The sequence below is a fragment of the Salvelinus namaycush genome, chromosome 9 (genome assembly GCF_016432855.1).
Source record: "Salvelinus namaycush isolate Seneca chromosome 9, SaNama_1.0, whole genome shotgun sequence".
Classification (NCBI taxonomy): domain Eukaryota; kingdom Metazoa; phylum Chordata; class Actinopteri; order Salmoniformes; family Salmonidae; genus Salvelinus; species Salvelinus namaycush.
The window spans coordinates 41997009-42017292 of NC_052315.1; the positions used below are offsets into that span (position 1 = coordinate 41997009).

At 43.6% G+C, this 20284-nt stretch overlaps 1 protein-coding gene across 1 annotated transcript in view; it reads right to left on the reverse strand.

The window, feature by feature from the left end:
• Window positions 1-20284, reverse strand: part of tbxas1 (thromboxane A synthase 1 (platelet)) — a 101913-nt gene that overhangs the window by 33204 nt on the left and 48425 nt on the right. The window contains exon 6 of the mRNA XM_039001471.1: window positions 6819-6935. Within this exon, the coding sequence (XP_038857399.1) occupies window positions 6819-6935 (117 nt within the window). The remainder of the gene's footprint in view (window positions 1-6818; window positions 6936-20284) is intronic.

A 20284-nucleotide genomic window follows, 5' to 3' on the forward strand; every position in this document is an offset into this window, starting at 1 on the left:
TACCATAACTTCTCCGGGGCAGACAGAGTTATACTGCAGTAGCAACATGTCTCAAATGTAAAAATATCAAAAATATCAAAAACAACAAATCCTCAGGTCAACTCCCTAGTCTCTTCGTATCAAAGAAAACGAGGACCCGAACACATATTTGACCACAGAGAGGAAGGACAGCTATGTCCAGTGGCATGGAATATTTGCTGAAGGTACATGAGAAAAAATGCTGAAACACCCTCTGAACCTCAGGTCTCACTGCTGAGTGTCAGGGGTCCAGAATATTCTGGGCTGTGCCGTCTCCCTCTCTCTCTTCATATCTTGCTTGCTTTCTCCTTTCCTTTCTCTACAGCCAATACAGCAGAGAACCTCCTCCCCTTTCTCTACAGCCAGTACAGCAGAGAACCTCCCCTTTCTCTACAGCCAGTACAGCAGAGAACCTCCCCTTTCTCTACAGCCAGTACAGCAGAGAACCTCCCCTTTCTCTACAGCCAGTACAGCAGAGAACCTCCCCTTTCTCTACAGCCAGTACAGCAGAGAACCTCCCCTTTCTCTACAGCCAGTACAGCAGAGAACCTCCCCTTTCTCTACAGCCAGTACAGCAGAGAACCTCCCCTTTCTCTACAGCCAGTACAGCAGAGAACCTCCCCTTTCTCTACAGCCAGTACAGCAGAGAGAGAGAGAGAGAGCGCGAGTGGCCTCGAGTGTGAGGCTCTACCCTAGGTCGGTCTCTCTGCTCCGTCTCCCTACACTGGACCTGTGATCAGGGAGCAGCAGTCATTAGCACTATCTATTGATCCCCCTCAGACAGCACACACACACAGTCCTCAGAGGAGCGGCCAAACAGGGCCGGAGGAATCCGAGGAGCCACTAAGCTCTGACGGAAGATTTGGGGATGAGGAAGAGCAGGGGAGGGGGGAGAGAGAGAGAGAGAGCGAGAGAGAGAAGAGAGAGCGAGAGAGAGAAGAGAGAGAGAGAGACAGAGACGCGGAGAAATCTAGACAACGTTTACACATCTCCCCTATCTACCCTCACCATCTCCTCATCTCCTCCCCAGCGATCAATACACGCTGGGATCAAATGGGAAATGAGATCCTTACACAAGAGGAGATGCTAATGGATAAACATGCTGTAGCATTATGGGTACAATGAGCTGTGACCGAAGCAGTTACACGACTGTGACATGCAGGGCTACTGTCATTGGCATCAATGTGATAATACTGAGCATAGTCTACACTGTAAGTTAATATAACGTGACAATAAACTACAATTCATAACGATTAGGATAAGGCTGAGGTTGGATGCGGGGGACAGGGCTAACCCTAGTCACAGGATAAGGTTGTGACTGCTAATAAGACCAGTCTAATGATTAGGCTTTAGAGGGGGCTAAGACCAGTATAAGCTTATATAAGCTTCCAAAATTGACCAGTCTATGATGACAAGGCTAGAGGCTAGCTTTGGAATGGGAATGGGGCTAAGACTGGGGCTTATTAAGTACACCCATCTAGTACCATGTAGGAAGCCCCTTTGTCTCCAAAACAGACTGAATTCTTCGGGGCGTGGAAACGTTGCTCAATTGGTATCAAGGGATCTAACGTGTGCCAGGAAAACATTCCTCACACCATCGCGCCACCAGCCTGAACCGTTGACACCAGGCAGGGTGGGGCCATGGACTCATGCTGCGTACGCCAAATCCTGACTCTGCCATCAGCATGACGCAACAGGAAGCGGGATTCAGCAGATATGGGGATGTTTGTCCACTCCTCAATTGTCCAGTGTTGGTGATGCTGTGCCCACTGGAGCTGCTTCTTCTTGTTTTTAGCTGGTAGGAGTGGAACCCAGTGTGGTTGTCTGCTGCAATAGTCCATCTGTGACAAGGACCGAAGAGTTGTGTGTTCCGAGATGCCGTTCTGCACACCACTGTTGAACTGCGGTGTTATTTGTCTGTTTGTGACCTGCCTGTTAGCTTGCACGATTCTTGCCATTCTCCTTCGACCTCTCATCAATGAGCTGTTTTCGCACCTAAGACTGCCGCTGACTGGATGTTTTTGGTTTGTCGCACCATTCTCAATAAACCTTAGACACTGTCGTGTGTGAAAAGCCTAGGAGGCCGGACGTTTCTGAGATACCGGAACCGGTGCGCCTGGCACCGACGATCATACCACGCTCAAAGTCGCTTAAGTCACTCGTTTTGCCAATTCTAACGTTCAATCAAACAGTAACTGAATGCCTCGATGCCTGTCTGCCTGCATCATATAGCAAGCCACGGCCACGTGACTCAACCATTTTCATGGATAGCATACCTAATAAACCTGCCACTGAGTGTATATGGCAACATAAGATGAGGCCTAAGGCTGGTCAGTCTGAGGAGAGGGTACTGGGGTCTGGAGCTGAGAGAGGGAGGACAGATGAAGAAACACGAGCAGCCTGATAGGTTATGACAGGAGCAGTATCCTCCCCCTCTACAGGGGCAGGGTGGCTCAAATGAAAATCTATATCCCAAGGCTCTGCCAGCTGAGAGGATACGCAGGGGCTACTGGTCAGTCAAACATAGCCAGACTACAGCGCGCGCACACACACACACACACAGAGACACAGACACACACACATACAGACACACACACAGACGAACAAACAGACACAGACAGACACACACACACACACACGCACACGCACACGCACACACACACACACACACACACGAACAAACAGACACAGACAGACACACACACACACACACACACACACACACACACACGCGAACAAACACACACACACACACACACACGAACAAACAGACACAGACAGACACACACACACACACACACACACACACACACACACACGAACAAACACACACAGACACACACACACGAACAAACACACACAGACACACACACACGAACAAACACACACAGACACACACACACGAACAAACACACACAGACACACACACACGAACAAACACACACACACAGACACACACACACGAACAAACACACACACACACACGAACAAACACACACAGACACACACACACGAACAAACACACACAGACACACACACACGAACAAACACACACACACACACGAACAAACACACACACACACACACGAACAAACACACACAGACACACACACACGAACAAACACACACACACACACACACACACACACACACGAACAAACACACACACACACACACACACGAACAAACACACAGACGCACACACACACACACGAACAAACACACACAGACACACACACACACACACGAACAAACACACACAGACACACACACACACACACACACGAACAAACACACACAGACACACACACACACACACACGAACAAACACACACAGACACACACACACACACACGAACAAACACACACAGACACACACACACACACACGAACAAACACACACAGACACACACACACACACACACACACACACACACACACACACACACACACACACACACACACACACACACACACGAACAAACACACACAGACACATGCACACAAGAAAAAGGAGAGAGAGAGAGACGGATAGATAGACAGACAGACACAACAGCTTCCTCTTATCACAGAGCGAACCTCAACAGTGTATCCTGCCACAGCATATCTGTCCCTCTCCAGACAGAAGCAGATAGATAATGATCCAGAGACCACACCACCTCTTTCTCTCAGTGTGCTTTCCCTCTCTCTCCATCTGTTCTGTCCACTCAGCAAACAGACTGGAGCGCTATGATTGTAAACAGCAGTAAACTAAAACAGACATCGCTAAAAACATATCTGGGTAATGTGACTGAATTCGGAGCGCCAGTTGTCCGAGCGTTTGTTTGGTGCCGATCGTAAAGTCGGTGGTTTATGGTTTATGCTCTCGTAAATGATTCATATTCCCGCCAGTCTCATTCTCCCATGCTAAATTCTGGAGCAGGACTGTGTGTATGTGCGTGCGTGTGTGTGTGTGGGGGGGGGGCGCAATAATTAGCATGTCTCCTCTCCACTCATTAACTGGACATGTGTTTGTGTGCATGAGGGAAGTACGTTGCTAACACAACCCTGCTCAGAACACAGCGCTATTACTACACTATACACACCCTGATTGCACACGCACAACCTTGCTTCATAGCATCAGAGTCAGATAAACATGTTGACTGATTCAGAAATGTGTGATTCCGAAATACAAACGCAGAAAGTAATAACTAGTCATTAGCTCTTCCTGACTGCAACTCCAATCTCCGTGATGTTCTTAACTGAGTTCCCAGCCTGTTTCTTTTATGAACTATTTGGACAGAATATGAATCACACACACTCAGAGAAAGTGAGAGAACGTCCACGTGTACACAAACACACTGAGTGTCAGCCACACAGAGCACACGCTCGAATTGAGGGACTGATTGCAAGTAACAAATCAAATCCAAACGGTCAATTACAGCAGGAATTACTCAGCGTTTACGAAAGCTACCTGCGTGGGACAATGTGTAAACACAAAACCAGTCATAACTGACTTTCAGCCTGAAACACTTTATCCTTAGTGGCTATCCACTAACAGTTTGTTTTCAGGCGAGTGTACCCAGCTGTATCTGGAGCGTGAAAGATGAGTGTGTGTGGTTTCCTTAGTGGTCTACCACTGGTGGTTGCCGTGGAAACATACCATCACAGCCCTAATCACAATTAAGGGTCCAGCTAAATGACCACCCACCTCTACCCTACTACACGATAATTACATGACTACTGTTACACTTCTAGTGTGTTTATTTGACATTATGCCTTGGCCTTATTTGTCATCCAGTGTAAATCCTGCACTCGGACAGTTACAGGCACACAATGTACCAATGACCTTTATGCACATACAGCACAGGAGGTGCTTTTCAATGCTTTCTCTTTCTTTTATTTTGGTAGTTCTGAGAAACTGTGTGATGTACACACACACACACACACACACACACACACACACACACACACACACACACACACACACACACACACAACTTGGAGAATAGAGGGTCTTTGCAATACTTTGAGAGCAGTTGGATCCTTTCAATAGCAGCTCCTGACGTCTGTTCATGGCTGCTGCCTCTGGTGTCACAGGCAGGCAGGCAGGCAGGCAGGCAGGCAGGCAGGCATGCAGGCAGGCAGGCAGGCAGGCAGGCAGGCAGGCAGGCAGGCAGGCAGGCAGGCAGGTAGGCAGGTAGGCAGGCAGGCACGCAGGCAGGCAGGCTCACCAATCTCTCTCAATCACTGAGTCAGTGTATCAGTGTAGAGGGGACTCAACAATAACATAAAACTTGCTGTTCCAACAGGCTCCAGTAATTATGTTCCACACTATAAGGTAGAAGAACCACTGTTTGTTCTAATGACACTATTATAATGTCAGGCCATACACAGAAGTCAGCGAGAGAGAGAGAGGGAGAGGCACAGAGGGGGGAGATGGGGAGAGGGGGGAGGGAAGGAGAGAGGGAAAGAGGGAGAGGGAAAGTGAAAGCGATACCCAGACCACATTGGTTCATCAGACGTTAATTAGATGTAATGCTTGAAAGCCTTCGATGGAGACGAGCTATCATTTTCCAACTAAATTACGGGCGTCAATCTCCCGTGCTATTCTTTAAGTCCCCTGATCCTCTTTAACATTTTTACACCAACAACATATTTTCAATCTGGCTGGGCTGGCTCTAAATGGAGACAACTTCTATTAAGATAATGATTCTGGTTAATCCACAGAAATGAAAAGATGAGTTAAGATAGCTTGCGACTGAAGGCCTGATGCAGCATGGCTGTATAGATGTTTATGAATATGTATGGGTTCCATGTAGATATAACAGAGTGGGGAGTGATTGTGTGTATGTATAGAGGTAGTAATATGTGGTGTATGGGTTCCATGTAGATATAACAGAGTGGGGAGTGATTGTGTGTATGTATAGAGGTAGTAATATGTGGTGTATGGGTTCCATGTAGATATAACAGAGTGGGGAGTGATTGTGTGTATGTATAGAGGTAGTAATATGTGGTGTATGGGTTCCATGTAGATATAACAGAGTGGGGAGTGATTGTGTGTATGTATAGAGGTAGTAATATGTGGTGTATGGGTTCCATGTAAATATAACAGAGGGGGAAGGGGATACCTAGTCAGTTGTCCACCTGAATGCATTCAACTGAAATGTGTCTTCCCGCATTTAACCCCTCTGAATCAGAGAGGTGCGGGGGGCTGCCTTAATCGACATCCACAGCACCCGGGGAACAGTGGGATAACTGCCTTGCTCAGGGGCAGAACGACAGATTTTTACCATGTCAGCTCGGCGATTCGATCCAGCAACCTTCCGGTTACTTGCCCAACGCTCTAACCACTAGGCTACCTGCAGCTCGTGATTGTGTGTATATATAGAGGTAGTAATACATGTGCCTGTATAATTTACATAGTAAATGTGTATTGGTTCCATGCAAACAGCAGATTGAAGAGGGGGAGAGGAGCTGGGTGAAGATGGTGTGAGAGTCGAGGGGTGAAGAGAGAAGTAGAGGAGAGGGGTGAAAAGAGGAAGAGAGGAAAGGGGTGAAGAGAGAAGGAGAGGAGAGTGGTGAAAAGAGGAAGAGAGGAGAGGGGTGAAGAGAGAAGGAGAGGAGAGGGGTGAAGAGAGGAAGAGAGGAGAGGGGTGAAGAGAGAAGGAGAGGAGAGGGGTGAAGAGAGGAAGAGAGGAGAGGGGTGAAGAGAGGAGGAGAGGAGAGGGGTGAAGAGAGGAGGAGAGGAGAGGGGTGAAGAGAGGAAGAGAGGAGAGGGGTGAAGAGAGGAGGAGAGGAGAGGGGTCATCTTGTCTTGCCTCTTTCATCTTGGCTGCGCTGAAGGAGGGGGTGAGGATGCTGCGTACTCTCTTCCAGTGCTCATTCCTCAGCATCAGCAGACAGTCACTCATGGGCTTAGTGGCAGACCGGATCGTCTACAGAGTGAAAAGGAGGGAGTATCTGAAGCACACAAGAATATACAGTTGAAGTCGGAAGTTTGAATACACTTAGGTTGGAGTCATTAAAACTCGTTTTTCAACCACTCCACAAATTTCTTGTTAACAAACTATAGTTTTGGCAAGTCGGTTAGGACATCTACTTTGTACATGACACAAGTAATTTTTCCAACAATTGTTTACAGACGGATTATCTGTATCACAATTCCAGTGGGTCAGAAGTTTACATACACTAAGTTGACAGTGCCTTTAAACAGCTTGGAAAATTCCAGAAAATTCCAGATAATGTCATGGCTTTAGATGCTTCTGATAGGCTAATTGACATCATTTGAGTCAATTGGAGGTGTACCTGTGGATGTATTTCAAGGTCTACCTTCAAACTCAGTGCCTTTTTGCTTGACATCATGGGAAAATCAAAAGCAATCAGCCAAGACCTCAGAAAATACCTGGTTCAAGACCTGGTTCATTCTTGGGAGCAAATTCCAAATGCCTGAAGGTACCATGTTCATCTGTACAAACAATAGTACGCAAGTATAAACACCATGGGACCACGCAGCCGTCTTATCGCTCAGGAAGGAGACGCATTCTGTCTCCTAGAGATGAACGTACTTTGATGCGAAAAGTGCAAATCAATCCCAGAACAACAGCAAAGGACCTTGTGAAGATACTGGAGGAAACAGGCACAAAAGTATCTATATCCACAGTAAAACAAGTCCTATATCGACATAACCTGAAAGGCCGCTCAGCAAGGAAGAAACCACTGCTCCAAAACCACCATAAAAAGCCAGACTACGGTTTGCAACTGCACATGGGGACAAAGATCATACTTTATGGATAAATGTCCACTGGCCTGATGAAACAAAAATAGAACTGTTTGGTCATAATGACCATCGTTATGTTTGGAGGAAAAAGGGGGACGCTTGCAAGCCGAAGAACACCTTCCCAACCGTGAAGCACAGGGGTGGCAGCATCATGTTGTGCTTTGCTGCAGGAGGGACTGGTGCACTTCACAAAATAGATGGCATCATGAGGATGGGAAATTATGTGGATATATTGAAGCAACATCTCAAGACATCAGTCGGAAGTTAAAGCTTGGTCGCAAATGGGTCTTCCAAATGGACAATGACCCAAAGCATACTTCCAAAGTTGTGGAAAATGGCTTAAGGACAACAAAGTCAAGGTATTGGAGTGGCCAGCACAAAGCCCTGACCTCAATCCTATAGAAAATTTGTGGGCACAACTGAAAAAGCGTGTGCGAGCAAGGAGGCCTACAACCTGACTCAGTTACACCAGCTCTGTCAGGAGGAATGGGCCAAAATTCCCCCAACTTATTGTGGGAAGCTTGTGGAAGGCTGCCTGAAACGTTTGACCCAAGTTAAACAATTTAAAGGCAATGCTACCAAATACTAATTGAGTGTATGTAAACTTCTGACTGTGATGAAGGAAATAAAAGCTGAAATAAATCATTCTCTCTACTATTATTCTGACATTTCACATTCTTAAAATAAAGTGGTGATCCTAGCTGACCTAAAACAGGGAATTTTTACTCTGATTAAATGGCAAGAATTGTGAAAAACTGATATTAAATGTATTTGGCTAAGGTGTATGTAAACTTCCGACTTCAACTGTACATGTATTGTACATACTACAGCATACAGATCATGCACATGTGCAGTACCAGTCAAAAGTTTGGACAGACCAAGTAGCCATCCTTTGCCTTGATGACAGCTTTGTACACTCTTGGCATTCTCTCAACCAGCTTCACCTCCAACACGTCAAATAATCTCAGGAGGAGATGGAGAAATCAGCATGCCTAGCCCTCTTTTGTATTCCTGTCCAGTCGTATGTGGGCAATGGTCATCACTAAGTCCTTAGATCCTATGGTCCTCTGTGTTGAAACTAACACAGGAAGCAATGCTAGAATACTGAAGACTTGGAGGTAGAACTCCAGTGGAATACAGGGCATTGTGGCTTAAGCTCCAAGACATCACTGATCTTTTACTGTTATTGGTGTTCATTAATGCTCATTAAGTGTTCATAAAGTGTTCATAAATGCTAAAAAGGTGTTCATAAATGTTCATAAAGTGATCATAAATGTTCATGAAGCATTGGGTGACATATGTAGGTGCTCTCTGGCTGACAATACTGTACGTTTCATGTGGTATTGTGATGTGTTTACTGGTGTAAACAGTATCCATCATTTTCATTTATTAGCATTTTCCATTGACGGTATAACATTCCAGACACAATGTAATAAAAATAATAATTTATTCATCTGTGTGTCTTGGCAATGTTCTGTCGGTAGTAATTTATTAGTGCTCTAACACAATAAAATATTTGGAAAGGACAAGTGTTGTTCGGTAGTTTAGAGTGTTTATGCCATTTATATTTGGCTTTGTACAGCCACATATTTGCGGCCACAGAATTACAGTGACTTGTGTTTGTTTCTCTGCCTCCATGGAGACTTTCTTTATGGGTCTGCTCCTGCTGCTGGTTGCAGATGGTGTGTAAAGGCTCTGAACCATATACACACACACACACACACACACACACACACACACACACACACACACACACACACACACACACACACACACACACACACACACACGCACACACACACACGCACGCACGCACGCACGCACGCACGCACGCACGCACGCACGCACGCACGCACACACACACATACCGACAGCGCACTAGCCATACACCACTCAGAAACACAGCGGGTGCCACATCTCCATAATACATCCACATCTCAGCACGATATCCACATCTACTGCTAGAGTGGTTGTTAAGTGAACAATGAGTCAGGAACTTGGTCATACAGGAAGCGGGCAAGTAAACACCATCTGAGTCAAATTCACTAAATCAAACAGGTAAAAATGTCATTAAGCTCCTGTATCCCCCCTGGATCTGAGGGCTGTATTTGTGTGTGTGCGTGCTGCATACATACCACAATATTTATGGGTCATTGGTGCACAACATTTCTGGTGGATTGGTGTTAAAATCAGACCCGAGTTCCAATACATGTGTATTTGATTATTTGTTATTTCAATTCTTATTTCCTGAGTATTTTCAAATAATTATGCCCGAAACAATTACTTATATCCTTTTGATAGCCTACTACTTGAAAGTATTTTCAAATACTTATTTCAAATACTATTTTCAAATGCCTGCGTTAAACGCATTGGAGTGTATTTGAGTCTGTGTATTTGAGTATTTTCCAATACTTTTTAAGTGTATTTCCAAATACATTCCATTATAAAACCGGCTTGTTTGGATCCTGGATGCTGATTGGTTGATAGCTCCTCATTTGCAGAGAGCTCCTACAAATGTGTACATATTCTGTTACAAAAAAATATATATTTTAATTGTTTTTGGACCAAAAATGGTTGTTTTTGATAACAATTTGTTTTTATTGCAAATTGCTGGTGGTTTTGAGCCATGGATTTGCAGATTGACTGACAGGTGAACTATTTTTAGCTTGGGTAGGTAGCTAGTTAGCTGGCTAATGTTTTTGTTTGGAAAATGCATCTGGACACAGTACCAGCTTTTTTATTTCAACTGGCTGCCAGTTCCTGATCTTTTGAGAACATCATGTGAGGAGTCACTTGAAGAGTGTTAGGAATGGGAGATGGAGGAATACAGTGCTGAGGCAGAGGGCTCGTAGTGAGGACGACTGGCTACTATTCTGAACTTTGTGTGGTGAGCTTTCTGGCACCTAGAGCTGCCGAGGCATCACCTAAGTGGGTGCTTCACAGAGTGGAAGAGTAGACCTGTGGCTATATGACTCAGGCTGGTTCCCAGACTTGCCCTCTACAAGATCATCAGCAGACTCCATCACCATCGGCAAGTAGCCTAGTGGTTAGAGTGTTGGACTAGTAACCAAAAGATTGCAAGATCGAATCCCCGAGCTGACAAGGTAAAAATCTGTCGTTCTGCCTCTGAACAAGGCAGTTAACCCACTGTTCCTAGGCTGTCATAGAAAATAAGAATATGTTCTTAACTGACTTGCCTAGTTAAATAAAGGAAGAAAAAAAATACATGAACCAACCCTCTCCATCTGCAGAGGATGCAGAATTCAAAGACTTGGCCTCTATGGGTTGACTTGACCTGTCATGATATATTGCTTGTTTGCTTTTTGCTTACGAAACGCTTAGAGATTTCTATTATGAAAAGCACTATAGAAGTTTAATAATTTATTATTATTTGAATCACAATAAAATATAGCAATTTAGACCATGTAAATCTTCTTAGCCACCCTGTTCCATTGCCATGGCAATTATGAATCATAAAAATACATATGACGACATCACACAATACATTAGGTAGAATGTTGGAATTAGAATGTTTGGTTGATAAGAGCCAGTGTTTATTTAAACCCATTGCCATGGTGATTCTAAATCATACAAAAACATTTACTTTTGAATATGATGACATCTCAATTGAATGCAGCATGTTTTCAAGGTAGAATGCTTGGTTGGAACTTAGTTTTGGTGGCAACAAACCCAAGACTAGGTGTGTGACTTGTGCTCTGCTATCTGAGATTATCCATTTGTCAACAATGGGTGTTCCGAGCGCACTCTGGGTGTTTTGTAAATTCAGAGCACTGTCAGATCGTCCGTTCCTCTGGACGCTGGCCGAGGAGTAGGGTTGATCCGAGCGTTCTGACCTCACAACGGCAGTCAAGCACCCAAGCTAACCGGCTCACTCTGACCATTTTACTCACCCTAGCAGAGCTGGTTAGGCTGTTTTCATGTTATCCAGAGCGTTGCTGACTGTAACTGTGCTGCTGGCAACAATTTAATTACGCTTTTTTGCCAACGTTTACTGACACTGGCCATGTTGAGCGTTCGTAAATTCGTCAGTTATTCTGTGCTCTGGCTCAATCAGACGAGAGTGCTCTGAAATCGGAGTAGCCAGAGTGAATTTACGAACGCACCCAATAGCTGTCTACACGAGGCAAATTGACAAGTATGTACCTAGGAGTGAACAGGGACACCAGTACCATTTCCCTCTTTTTAAAGATCTAATTTAACTGTACTGTATTGTATGAATAGTGTGTAAATAGTATTTTTGTTGTCTCTTGGTGTCTTTCCAATATATAACTCTTATTTTTATTGTATTTTTTAAACTTTGAATGTAAAGTCCTTGTCTATAACTCTTCCGTACTTTGTCATGTATTTGTATGTTTTATGTGGACCCCAGGAAGAGTAGCGGCTGCATGTGCAGTAGCTAATGGATATGCTAATAAACCAAACTAAACTGGAGGTCTCACCCACACCTCAACCCCCCTGAGCCCACTCTCTGAGGGCTCTGCCAAAGGCAATGGAGGCACTACTCACACAGTAAGTGTGACTTTATAATTCTCAGTTAGCTACATGTGAATTGTATTAATATAGCTAGCCAGCTAGATTTACATGTAAAAAACTAAACAATTTGTGTTGTTATGAAAGGCCACGCTAGCCATGAATTCTTTGTGGGTAAAGTTAGCTAGCTAGCTACCAGTTCTTTGTCAGTTACACACACTACAGTGGATATTCTAGACAATTAAACATGGCAAAATTAACACAGTATGTATTTATTAGCGTATCAAGGTCAACTTTTTATAGTCAGGCAACATATGAGATGTGAGTGGGCAACTTTTCATTCCGAAGAAGGAGTTCATTTTCTCTCGCATCAGCTCAAAACCAGCCGGCATTGTTTTCAACCAAAGAGTCTCCCGTTTCTATAAAGAATGGTACACCTCTGATTGTAAATCCACACTTTTCTCAACTGAGGAAGCTGGCTTGATGGGAGCCCACATCTCTCTCCATGAACTCAAAAGGGCACTGGATAACATGAATAAAGGCAAATCACCTGGTTGTAATGGTATTCCTCCTGAGGTCCATTTACAATTTTGGAACCAATTAGGTCCACTGTTACTTGAAATTATTAACACAGCCGTTCACAAAGGTACATTTGGAAGGGGTGTAAATACAGCACTAACTTCGCTTTTGTGAAAAAAAGGTAAGGACGCCACCCAGTGCTCTCACTATCGCCCCCTATCTTTGATAAACACAGATATTAAAAAAACATCTAAAATTCTGTTGTCCCATCTCAAAACGCACTTACCCAAATTGGTACATCCGGACCAAAACGGGTTTGTTAAAAAACTATTATTCAGAGATAACCTCTGTCGTCTATTACATATCTTACATGCTTCATCAGAAACCAGAGCTCCTTGGGTAGTTCTATCTCCCGACGCAGAAAAAACTAGAGAATATGGTGCCATTTGGGACACAGCCAGAGCCAACATGGCGGGTGGATGATGAAAGCAACTGGGACCTCCTGACCTCTGATCTGTTTGATACGTGTCACTCTATCATTAGATGTGAACCTGGCACCCTCGGACGCCATTGGTCAGTTCTGCTTTCAGACACAAACACTTCTACTGTATGTCTAGAGCCTCAAAGACAAAGCCTATTGGCTGAAAAAAAATCACTATGCCTGAACTTATTCAGGGACATGTCCTCTTTCTTCCTGCAATGCAGTCAGAAAGAGTGCACACAGATTTTCCTCCTTTAGATGGAAAACATATGACAATGGGTTCACAGTAGAATGACAATGGTGACTACATACACATCCTCGCTGCAGAGGTTTGAATGAATTTACAGAATTGAAGAATTGAAGATGACCTGGCCTCCACAATCACCCGGGAGGGCTTGATGAGATTTAGGGACCTGTGGTAGGCAAGAGTACAGATTTCATAGCCCAACTCGAGATTATCATCAGATAGCTTGTCAAAAACTGCTGTAAAACTAAGCAGTTCAGAATAGATCATCTAATTTTGACTCACTACATAAAATGAGCAGAAAAAGTACATACCGGAAAAATGTCCCTTTGGCATACACATAACGTAGAGTACCAGTCAAAAGTTTGGTAAAAGACCAAGTCCATATTATGGCAGCTCGAATAAGCAAAGAGAAACGACAGCCCATCATTACTTTTAGACATGAAGGTCAGTCAACCCAGAAAATGTCAAGAAGTTTCTTCAAGTGCAGTCACAAAAACCATCAAGCGCTATGATGAAACTGTCTCTCATGAGGACCGCCACAGGAAAGGAAGACCCAGAGTTACCACTGCTGCAGAGGATACATTCATTAGAATAACTGTACCTCAGATTTCAGCCCAATTAAAAGCTTCACAGAGTTCAAGTAACCGACACATTTCAACATCAAGAGACTGCGTAATCAGGCCTCCATGGTCGAATTTCTGTAAAGAAACCACTTCTAAAGGAAACCAATAAGAAGAAGAGCTTGGGCCAAGAAACACAAGCAATGGACATTAAACCGATGGAAATCTGTCCATTGGTCTGATGAGTCCAAATTTGAGACTTTTGATTCCAACCCCCATGTCTTTGTGAGACGCAGAGTAGGTGAACGGATGATCTCTGCATGTATGGTTCTCACCGTGAAGCATGGAGGAGGTGGTGTGATAATGTGGGGGTTCTTTGCTGGTGACACTGTCAGTGATTTATTTAGAATTCAAGGCACACTTAACCAGCATGGATCCACAGCATTCTGCAGCGATACGCCATCCCATCTGGATTGTGCTTAGTGGGACTATCAATTGTTTTTCAACAGGACAATGACCCAAAACACACCTCCACACTGTGTAAGGGCTATTTGACTAAGGAGAGTGATGGAGTGCTGCATCAGATGACCTGGCCTCCACAATCACCCAATCTCAACCCAATTGATATGGTTTGGGATGAGTTGGACCACAGAGTGAAGGAAAAGCTGCCAACAAGTGCTCAGCATATGTGGGAACTCCTTCAAGACTGTTGGAAAAGCATTCCAGGTGAAGCTGGTTGAGAGAATGCCAAGAGTGTGCAAAGCTGTCATCAAGGCAAAAGGTGGCTACTTCGAAGATTCTCAAATATATATTATATTTGAATTTTTTTAACACTTTTTTGGTTACCACAAATTCCATGTGTTATTTCATGGTTTTGATGTCTTCACTTTTATTCACTATGTGTCCAAACTTTTGACTGTATGTAATGCATCAATATTATGATCTAAACGATGGACACATACAGTTGAAGTCGGAAGTTTATATAGATCTTTGTCAAATACATGTAAACTCAGTTCTTCACAATTCCTGACATTTAATCCTCGTAAAAATTCCCTGTTTTAGATCAGTTAGGATCACCACTTTATTTTAAGAATGTGAAATGTCAGAATAATAGTAGAGATAATGATTTATTTCAGTTTTTATTTCTTTCATCACATTCCCAATGGGTCAGAGGTTTACATACACTCAATTAGTATTTGGTAGCATTGCCTTTAAATTGTTTAACTTGGGTCAAACGTTTCGGGTAGCCTCCTTGCTCACACATGATTTTTCAGTTGTGCCCACAAATCTTCTATAGGATTGAGGTCAGGGCTTTGTGATGGCCACTCCAATATCTTGACTTTGTTGTCCTTAAGCCATTTTGTCACAACTTTGGAAGTATGCTTGGGGTCATTGTCCATTTGGAAGACCCATTTGCGACCAAGCTTTAACTTCCTGACTGATGTTGCTTCAATATATCCACATACTTTTCCTTCCTAATGACGCCATCTATTTTGTGAAGTTCACGAGTCCCTCCTGCAGCAAAGCACCCCCACAACATGATGCTGCCACCCCCGTGCTTCACGGTTGGGATGGTGTTCTTCAGCTTGCAAGTCTCACCCTTTTTCCTCCAAACATAACGATGGTCATTATGGCCAAACAGTTCTATTTTTGTTTCATCAGACCAGAGGACATTTCTCCAAAAAGTATGATCTTTGTCCCCATGTGGATATTTTTTATGGCAGTTTTGTCGATATAGGACTCGTTGTACTGTGAATATAGATACTTTTGTACCTGTTTCCTCCAGCATCTTCACAAGGTCCTTTGCTGTTGTTCTGGGATTGATTTGCACTTTTCGCACCAAAGTACGTTCATCTCTAGGAGACAGAATGCGTCTCCTTCCTGAGCGGTATGACGGCTGCGTGGTCTCATGGTGTTTATACTTGCGTACTATTGTTTGTACAGATGAACGTGGTACCTTCAGGCATTTGGAAATTGCTCCCAAGGATGAACCAGACTTGTAGAGGTCTACAATTTTCTTTCTGAGGTCTTGTCTGATTTCTTTTGATTTTCCCATGGTATCAAGCAAAGAGGCACTGAGTTTGAAGGTAGGCCTTGAAATACATCCACAGGTACACCTCCAATTGACTCAAATTATGCCAATTAGCCTATTAGAAGCATCTAAAGCCATGACATAATTTCTGGAATTTTCCAAGCTGTTTAAAGGCACAGTCAACTTAGTGTATGTAAACTTCTGACCCACTGGAATTGTGATACAGTGAATTATAAGTGAAATAATCTGTCTGTAAAGAATTGTTGGGAAAATCATTTGTGTCATTGTCACGGCCATCAAAAGAAGTGGACCAAGGTGCAGCGTAGTGAGCGTACATTTCTCTTTTTATTTAAAATGTCGCCAACAAAACAACAAATGAAAGAAACAACCGTGAAGCTTACAGGGCAAAGTGCAACTAACAAAGATAACTACCCACACTGAAAGGAGGGAAAAAGGGCTACCTAAGTATGATTCCCAATCAGACACAACGATAGACAGCTGTCCCTGATTGAGAACCATACCAGGCCAAATCATAGAAATAAAGAAACATAGAAAACAAAACATAGAATGCCCACCCCAAATCACACCCTGACCAAACCAACTAGAGACATAAAAACGCTCTCTAAGGTCAGGGCGTGACAGTCATGCACAAAGTAGCTGTCCTAACCGACTTGCCAAAACTATAGTTTGTTAACAAGAAATTTGTGGAGTGGTTGAAAAACGAGTTTTTTGAAAACTCTGTTTATTAAGTTTTACACACACAGACAAGACAAAGCAATATAAATAATATACTCAACTAGAAAAAATACAAATAATACATATAAAAAAAAAATAATAACTTTAAAGATACCATACTTTAGACAAGTTAAACACACCAGGCAGAAGGCTACAAAAGGTTAAAGGGCAATCTATAGTATAGGGACAGAGCAAACACCTCACCATTGTTCCTGTAAACAGTCAAGGGATGGGGTGGAGAAATGCAACCACTCACAGACAGTCAAGGCCACAGACCAACCATCCACTGGACCAAAAATAAAAAGTTACAATGCTTTAAAATAAAAAATGAATAATAATAATTTTATGTAGGCGTGAACAGAATTAAAAAATAAAAATAACTGGGAGAAACAAGCTCACACCTTAGTCTCTGCCCGGGCAAGATGAACAAGGCATCCACAGGTCACAATCAATAAGCACATCAACCTTAATGCCCCCCAGCCCCACCCCAGAAAAAAACACAGAGAAATGCTCATCCAACCTCTAAGTCACAGGGGGGTCAAATACAGACTTATTTTGGTTTTAATAGGAATGCCATCAGAGGATGGACTGTTTAAAGTAAGACCGGAATGGAGCCCAAGCCTCATTAAACAGTTTGGGGTTCCCACGTGAATTGAATTTAATTTTTTCTAGTTTCAGAGAGCACAACACATCTCTCACCCAATATTTATAAGATGGGGGAGCTGCCATCTTCCAGTTCTGTAGTATTAGCCGTCTAGCTAAAAGAGTTGTATAAGCAACAGTGTCCGACTGGATTCTTGACAGGGGGGTACCTATGGGCAGTACTCCAAAAAGGGCTGTAAGGGGAGAGGGATCTATAACAGTGTTATATATATCAGAGAAACATTTAAATATTAATTCCCAGAAACCTGACAGTTTATGACAGACCCAGAACATATGCAACAGTGTGGCTGGTTCAATTTTACATCTGACACAGGTAGGATCAAAATCAGAGAATATTCTTCCAAGTCTGGCCCCAGACCAGTGGATACGGTGAACCACCTTGAATTGAATGAGGCTGTGTCTAGTGCTAAAAGAGGACGAATGCACCCTGCGCAGCACAGATTCCCAGGTGTCTTCCCCAAGTTCCTCCCCCAAATCCTTTTCCCATCGAGTCTTTAAAGGCACCAAAGAAGGGTTCTGTAAGTCATGAATGATTGCATATACATCTGAAATTGCGCCCCTAGGAAGCTTGTTCAGCTCCAGGATGCTCTCTATAGCTGTATTCGCAGGCCTATGGGGAAATTCAGGTGTGTTAGCTCTGACAAAGTTCCTAGTCTGGAGATAGCGGAAAAAGTGGGATTGGGGGAGGTTGAACCTTTCCTGTAGCTGAGCAAAAGAGGCAAATGTATCATCAAAGAATAATTGGGCTAGTGAGGAGAGGCCTAGTGAGTGCCAGATGCCAAAAGCCCCATCATTCAAAGATGGAGGAAATAAAATGTTCTGATTGATTGGGCCTGATAGAGAAAAGCCTCGGATGCCAAAGGCTAAACGGAACTGATTCCAAATTTTAAGAGACTGCTTTACAATTGGGTTGACACACCTTTTGCCTAGGGACACTGGGAGAGACGAGCACAACACAGAAGAAAGTGCAGCAGGTTTACACGATTCAGACTCCATCTGGACCCAGATTGGTCTAGGGCCAGTAGGATCAGTCTGCAGCCAGTACAGAAGGGCTCTGAAATTTGCAGCCCAATAGTATGTCTGAAAATTTGGTAGAGCTAAACCCCCCAATGACTTAGGCTTCTGTAAATGTTTTCTACCAATCCGTGGTACCTTGCCATCCCAAATAAAATGCATGAATGTTTGATCCAGTGAAATAAAAAAAGATTTTGGAATAAAAATGGGTAAACATTGAAATAAATATAGAAATTTGGGCAACACACTCATTTTAATGACATTAATCCTTCCGATAAGAGAAAGAGGTAGCGCATTCCAAAAAGTAAAAGATTGTTTCAAACTGTCTGCTAGAGCAACCAAGTTTTCCTGAAACAGATTTGAATATTTCCTTGTCACTTTAACTCCCAAGTAGGTGAATTGATCCCGGACAATCCTAAACTGAGAACTTGTAAAAGAGCACTTTAAAGCAGCCTTGTTTACAGGAAAAAGCTCACTCTTGCCTAGATTCAGCTTGTACCCTGAGATTGATCCAAACCTTTTAAGAACAGATAAGGCGCGTGGCAATGAGGTATCAGGGTTAGAGATAAACAAAAGGAGGTCATCCGCATATAGCGAGACTTTCTGCTCTGAGCCCGTCCTGATTATTCCTTGAATGGCATCATTAGAGCGTAGTGCAATGGCGAGAGGTTCGATTGCCAAAGCAAACAACAAGGGGGAGAGTGGACAGCTCTGTCTGGATCCGCGGTGCAAGGGAAAATAGTCAGAGGACAAGTTGTTAGTCCGTACCGAAGCCATGGGGGAAAAATAAAGAATCTTTATCCACGCAATGAATTTGGGGCCAAAGCCAAATCTATAAAGGGTAGCTGTTAGGTAATCCCACTCAACGCGGTCAAACGCTTTTTCTGCATCAAGTGAGACCACCACCTCTGGGTCCTCCGACGCTGGGGAGTACAGTATATTCATAAGGCGCCTAATATTGAAAAACAAATGCCTATTTCTCACAAAGCCAGTCTGGTCAGAGTGTATTACTTGATGCAGCGAGCCTTCCATACGGATGGCTAAAAGCTTGGCTAGGATTTTGTAATCACAGTTTAAAAGCGAGATTGGGCGATAGGATCCACATTCCAGGGGGTCTTTGTTTTTCTTTAATAGTAATGAAATTGAAGCCTGATAAAGACTAGGCGGTAGCTTTGAGGTATTAAGGCACTCTGCAAATAGTCGAGACAAGAATGGGCAAAGCAGACCAGAAAACGTCCTGTAAAATTCGGTTGGAAAACCATCCGGACCCGGTGATTTACCACTTTTCATTGCGGACACTGCTGTTGCAATCTCCTCAGGTGTAAATTCTTCTTCTAGACAGTCATGGGTGTCTGTATCAATTGAAGGCATATTCAGGCCATTAAAGAAGGAATCAATCAGCAAAGGGTCTTGAGGGGATTCAGAGGTGTATAGCGCAGAGTAAAATTGTTTGAATTGATCATTGATCTCTTTATGTATAACTGTGGTGGCACCAGACGGGGTCCTTATTTGTGGGATTAAACGTGAGGCCTCAGATTTACGGATCTGATGTGCAAGGAGTTTACTGGCCTTGTCGCCTTGTTCGTATACTCTGTACCGGGCTCGCAAGAGTAACTGTTCAGCTTGCCTGGTAGAAAGCTCATCAAATTCAGATTGGAGTAGTTGGCGCTCTTTATGCAGATCAGAGGAAGGAACCGTAGCATACTTCTCATCCAATGTGGCTATGGATTCGCTCAGGTCCCGAAGTCGCTGAGAGCGAACTCTG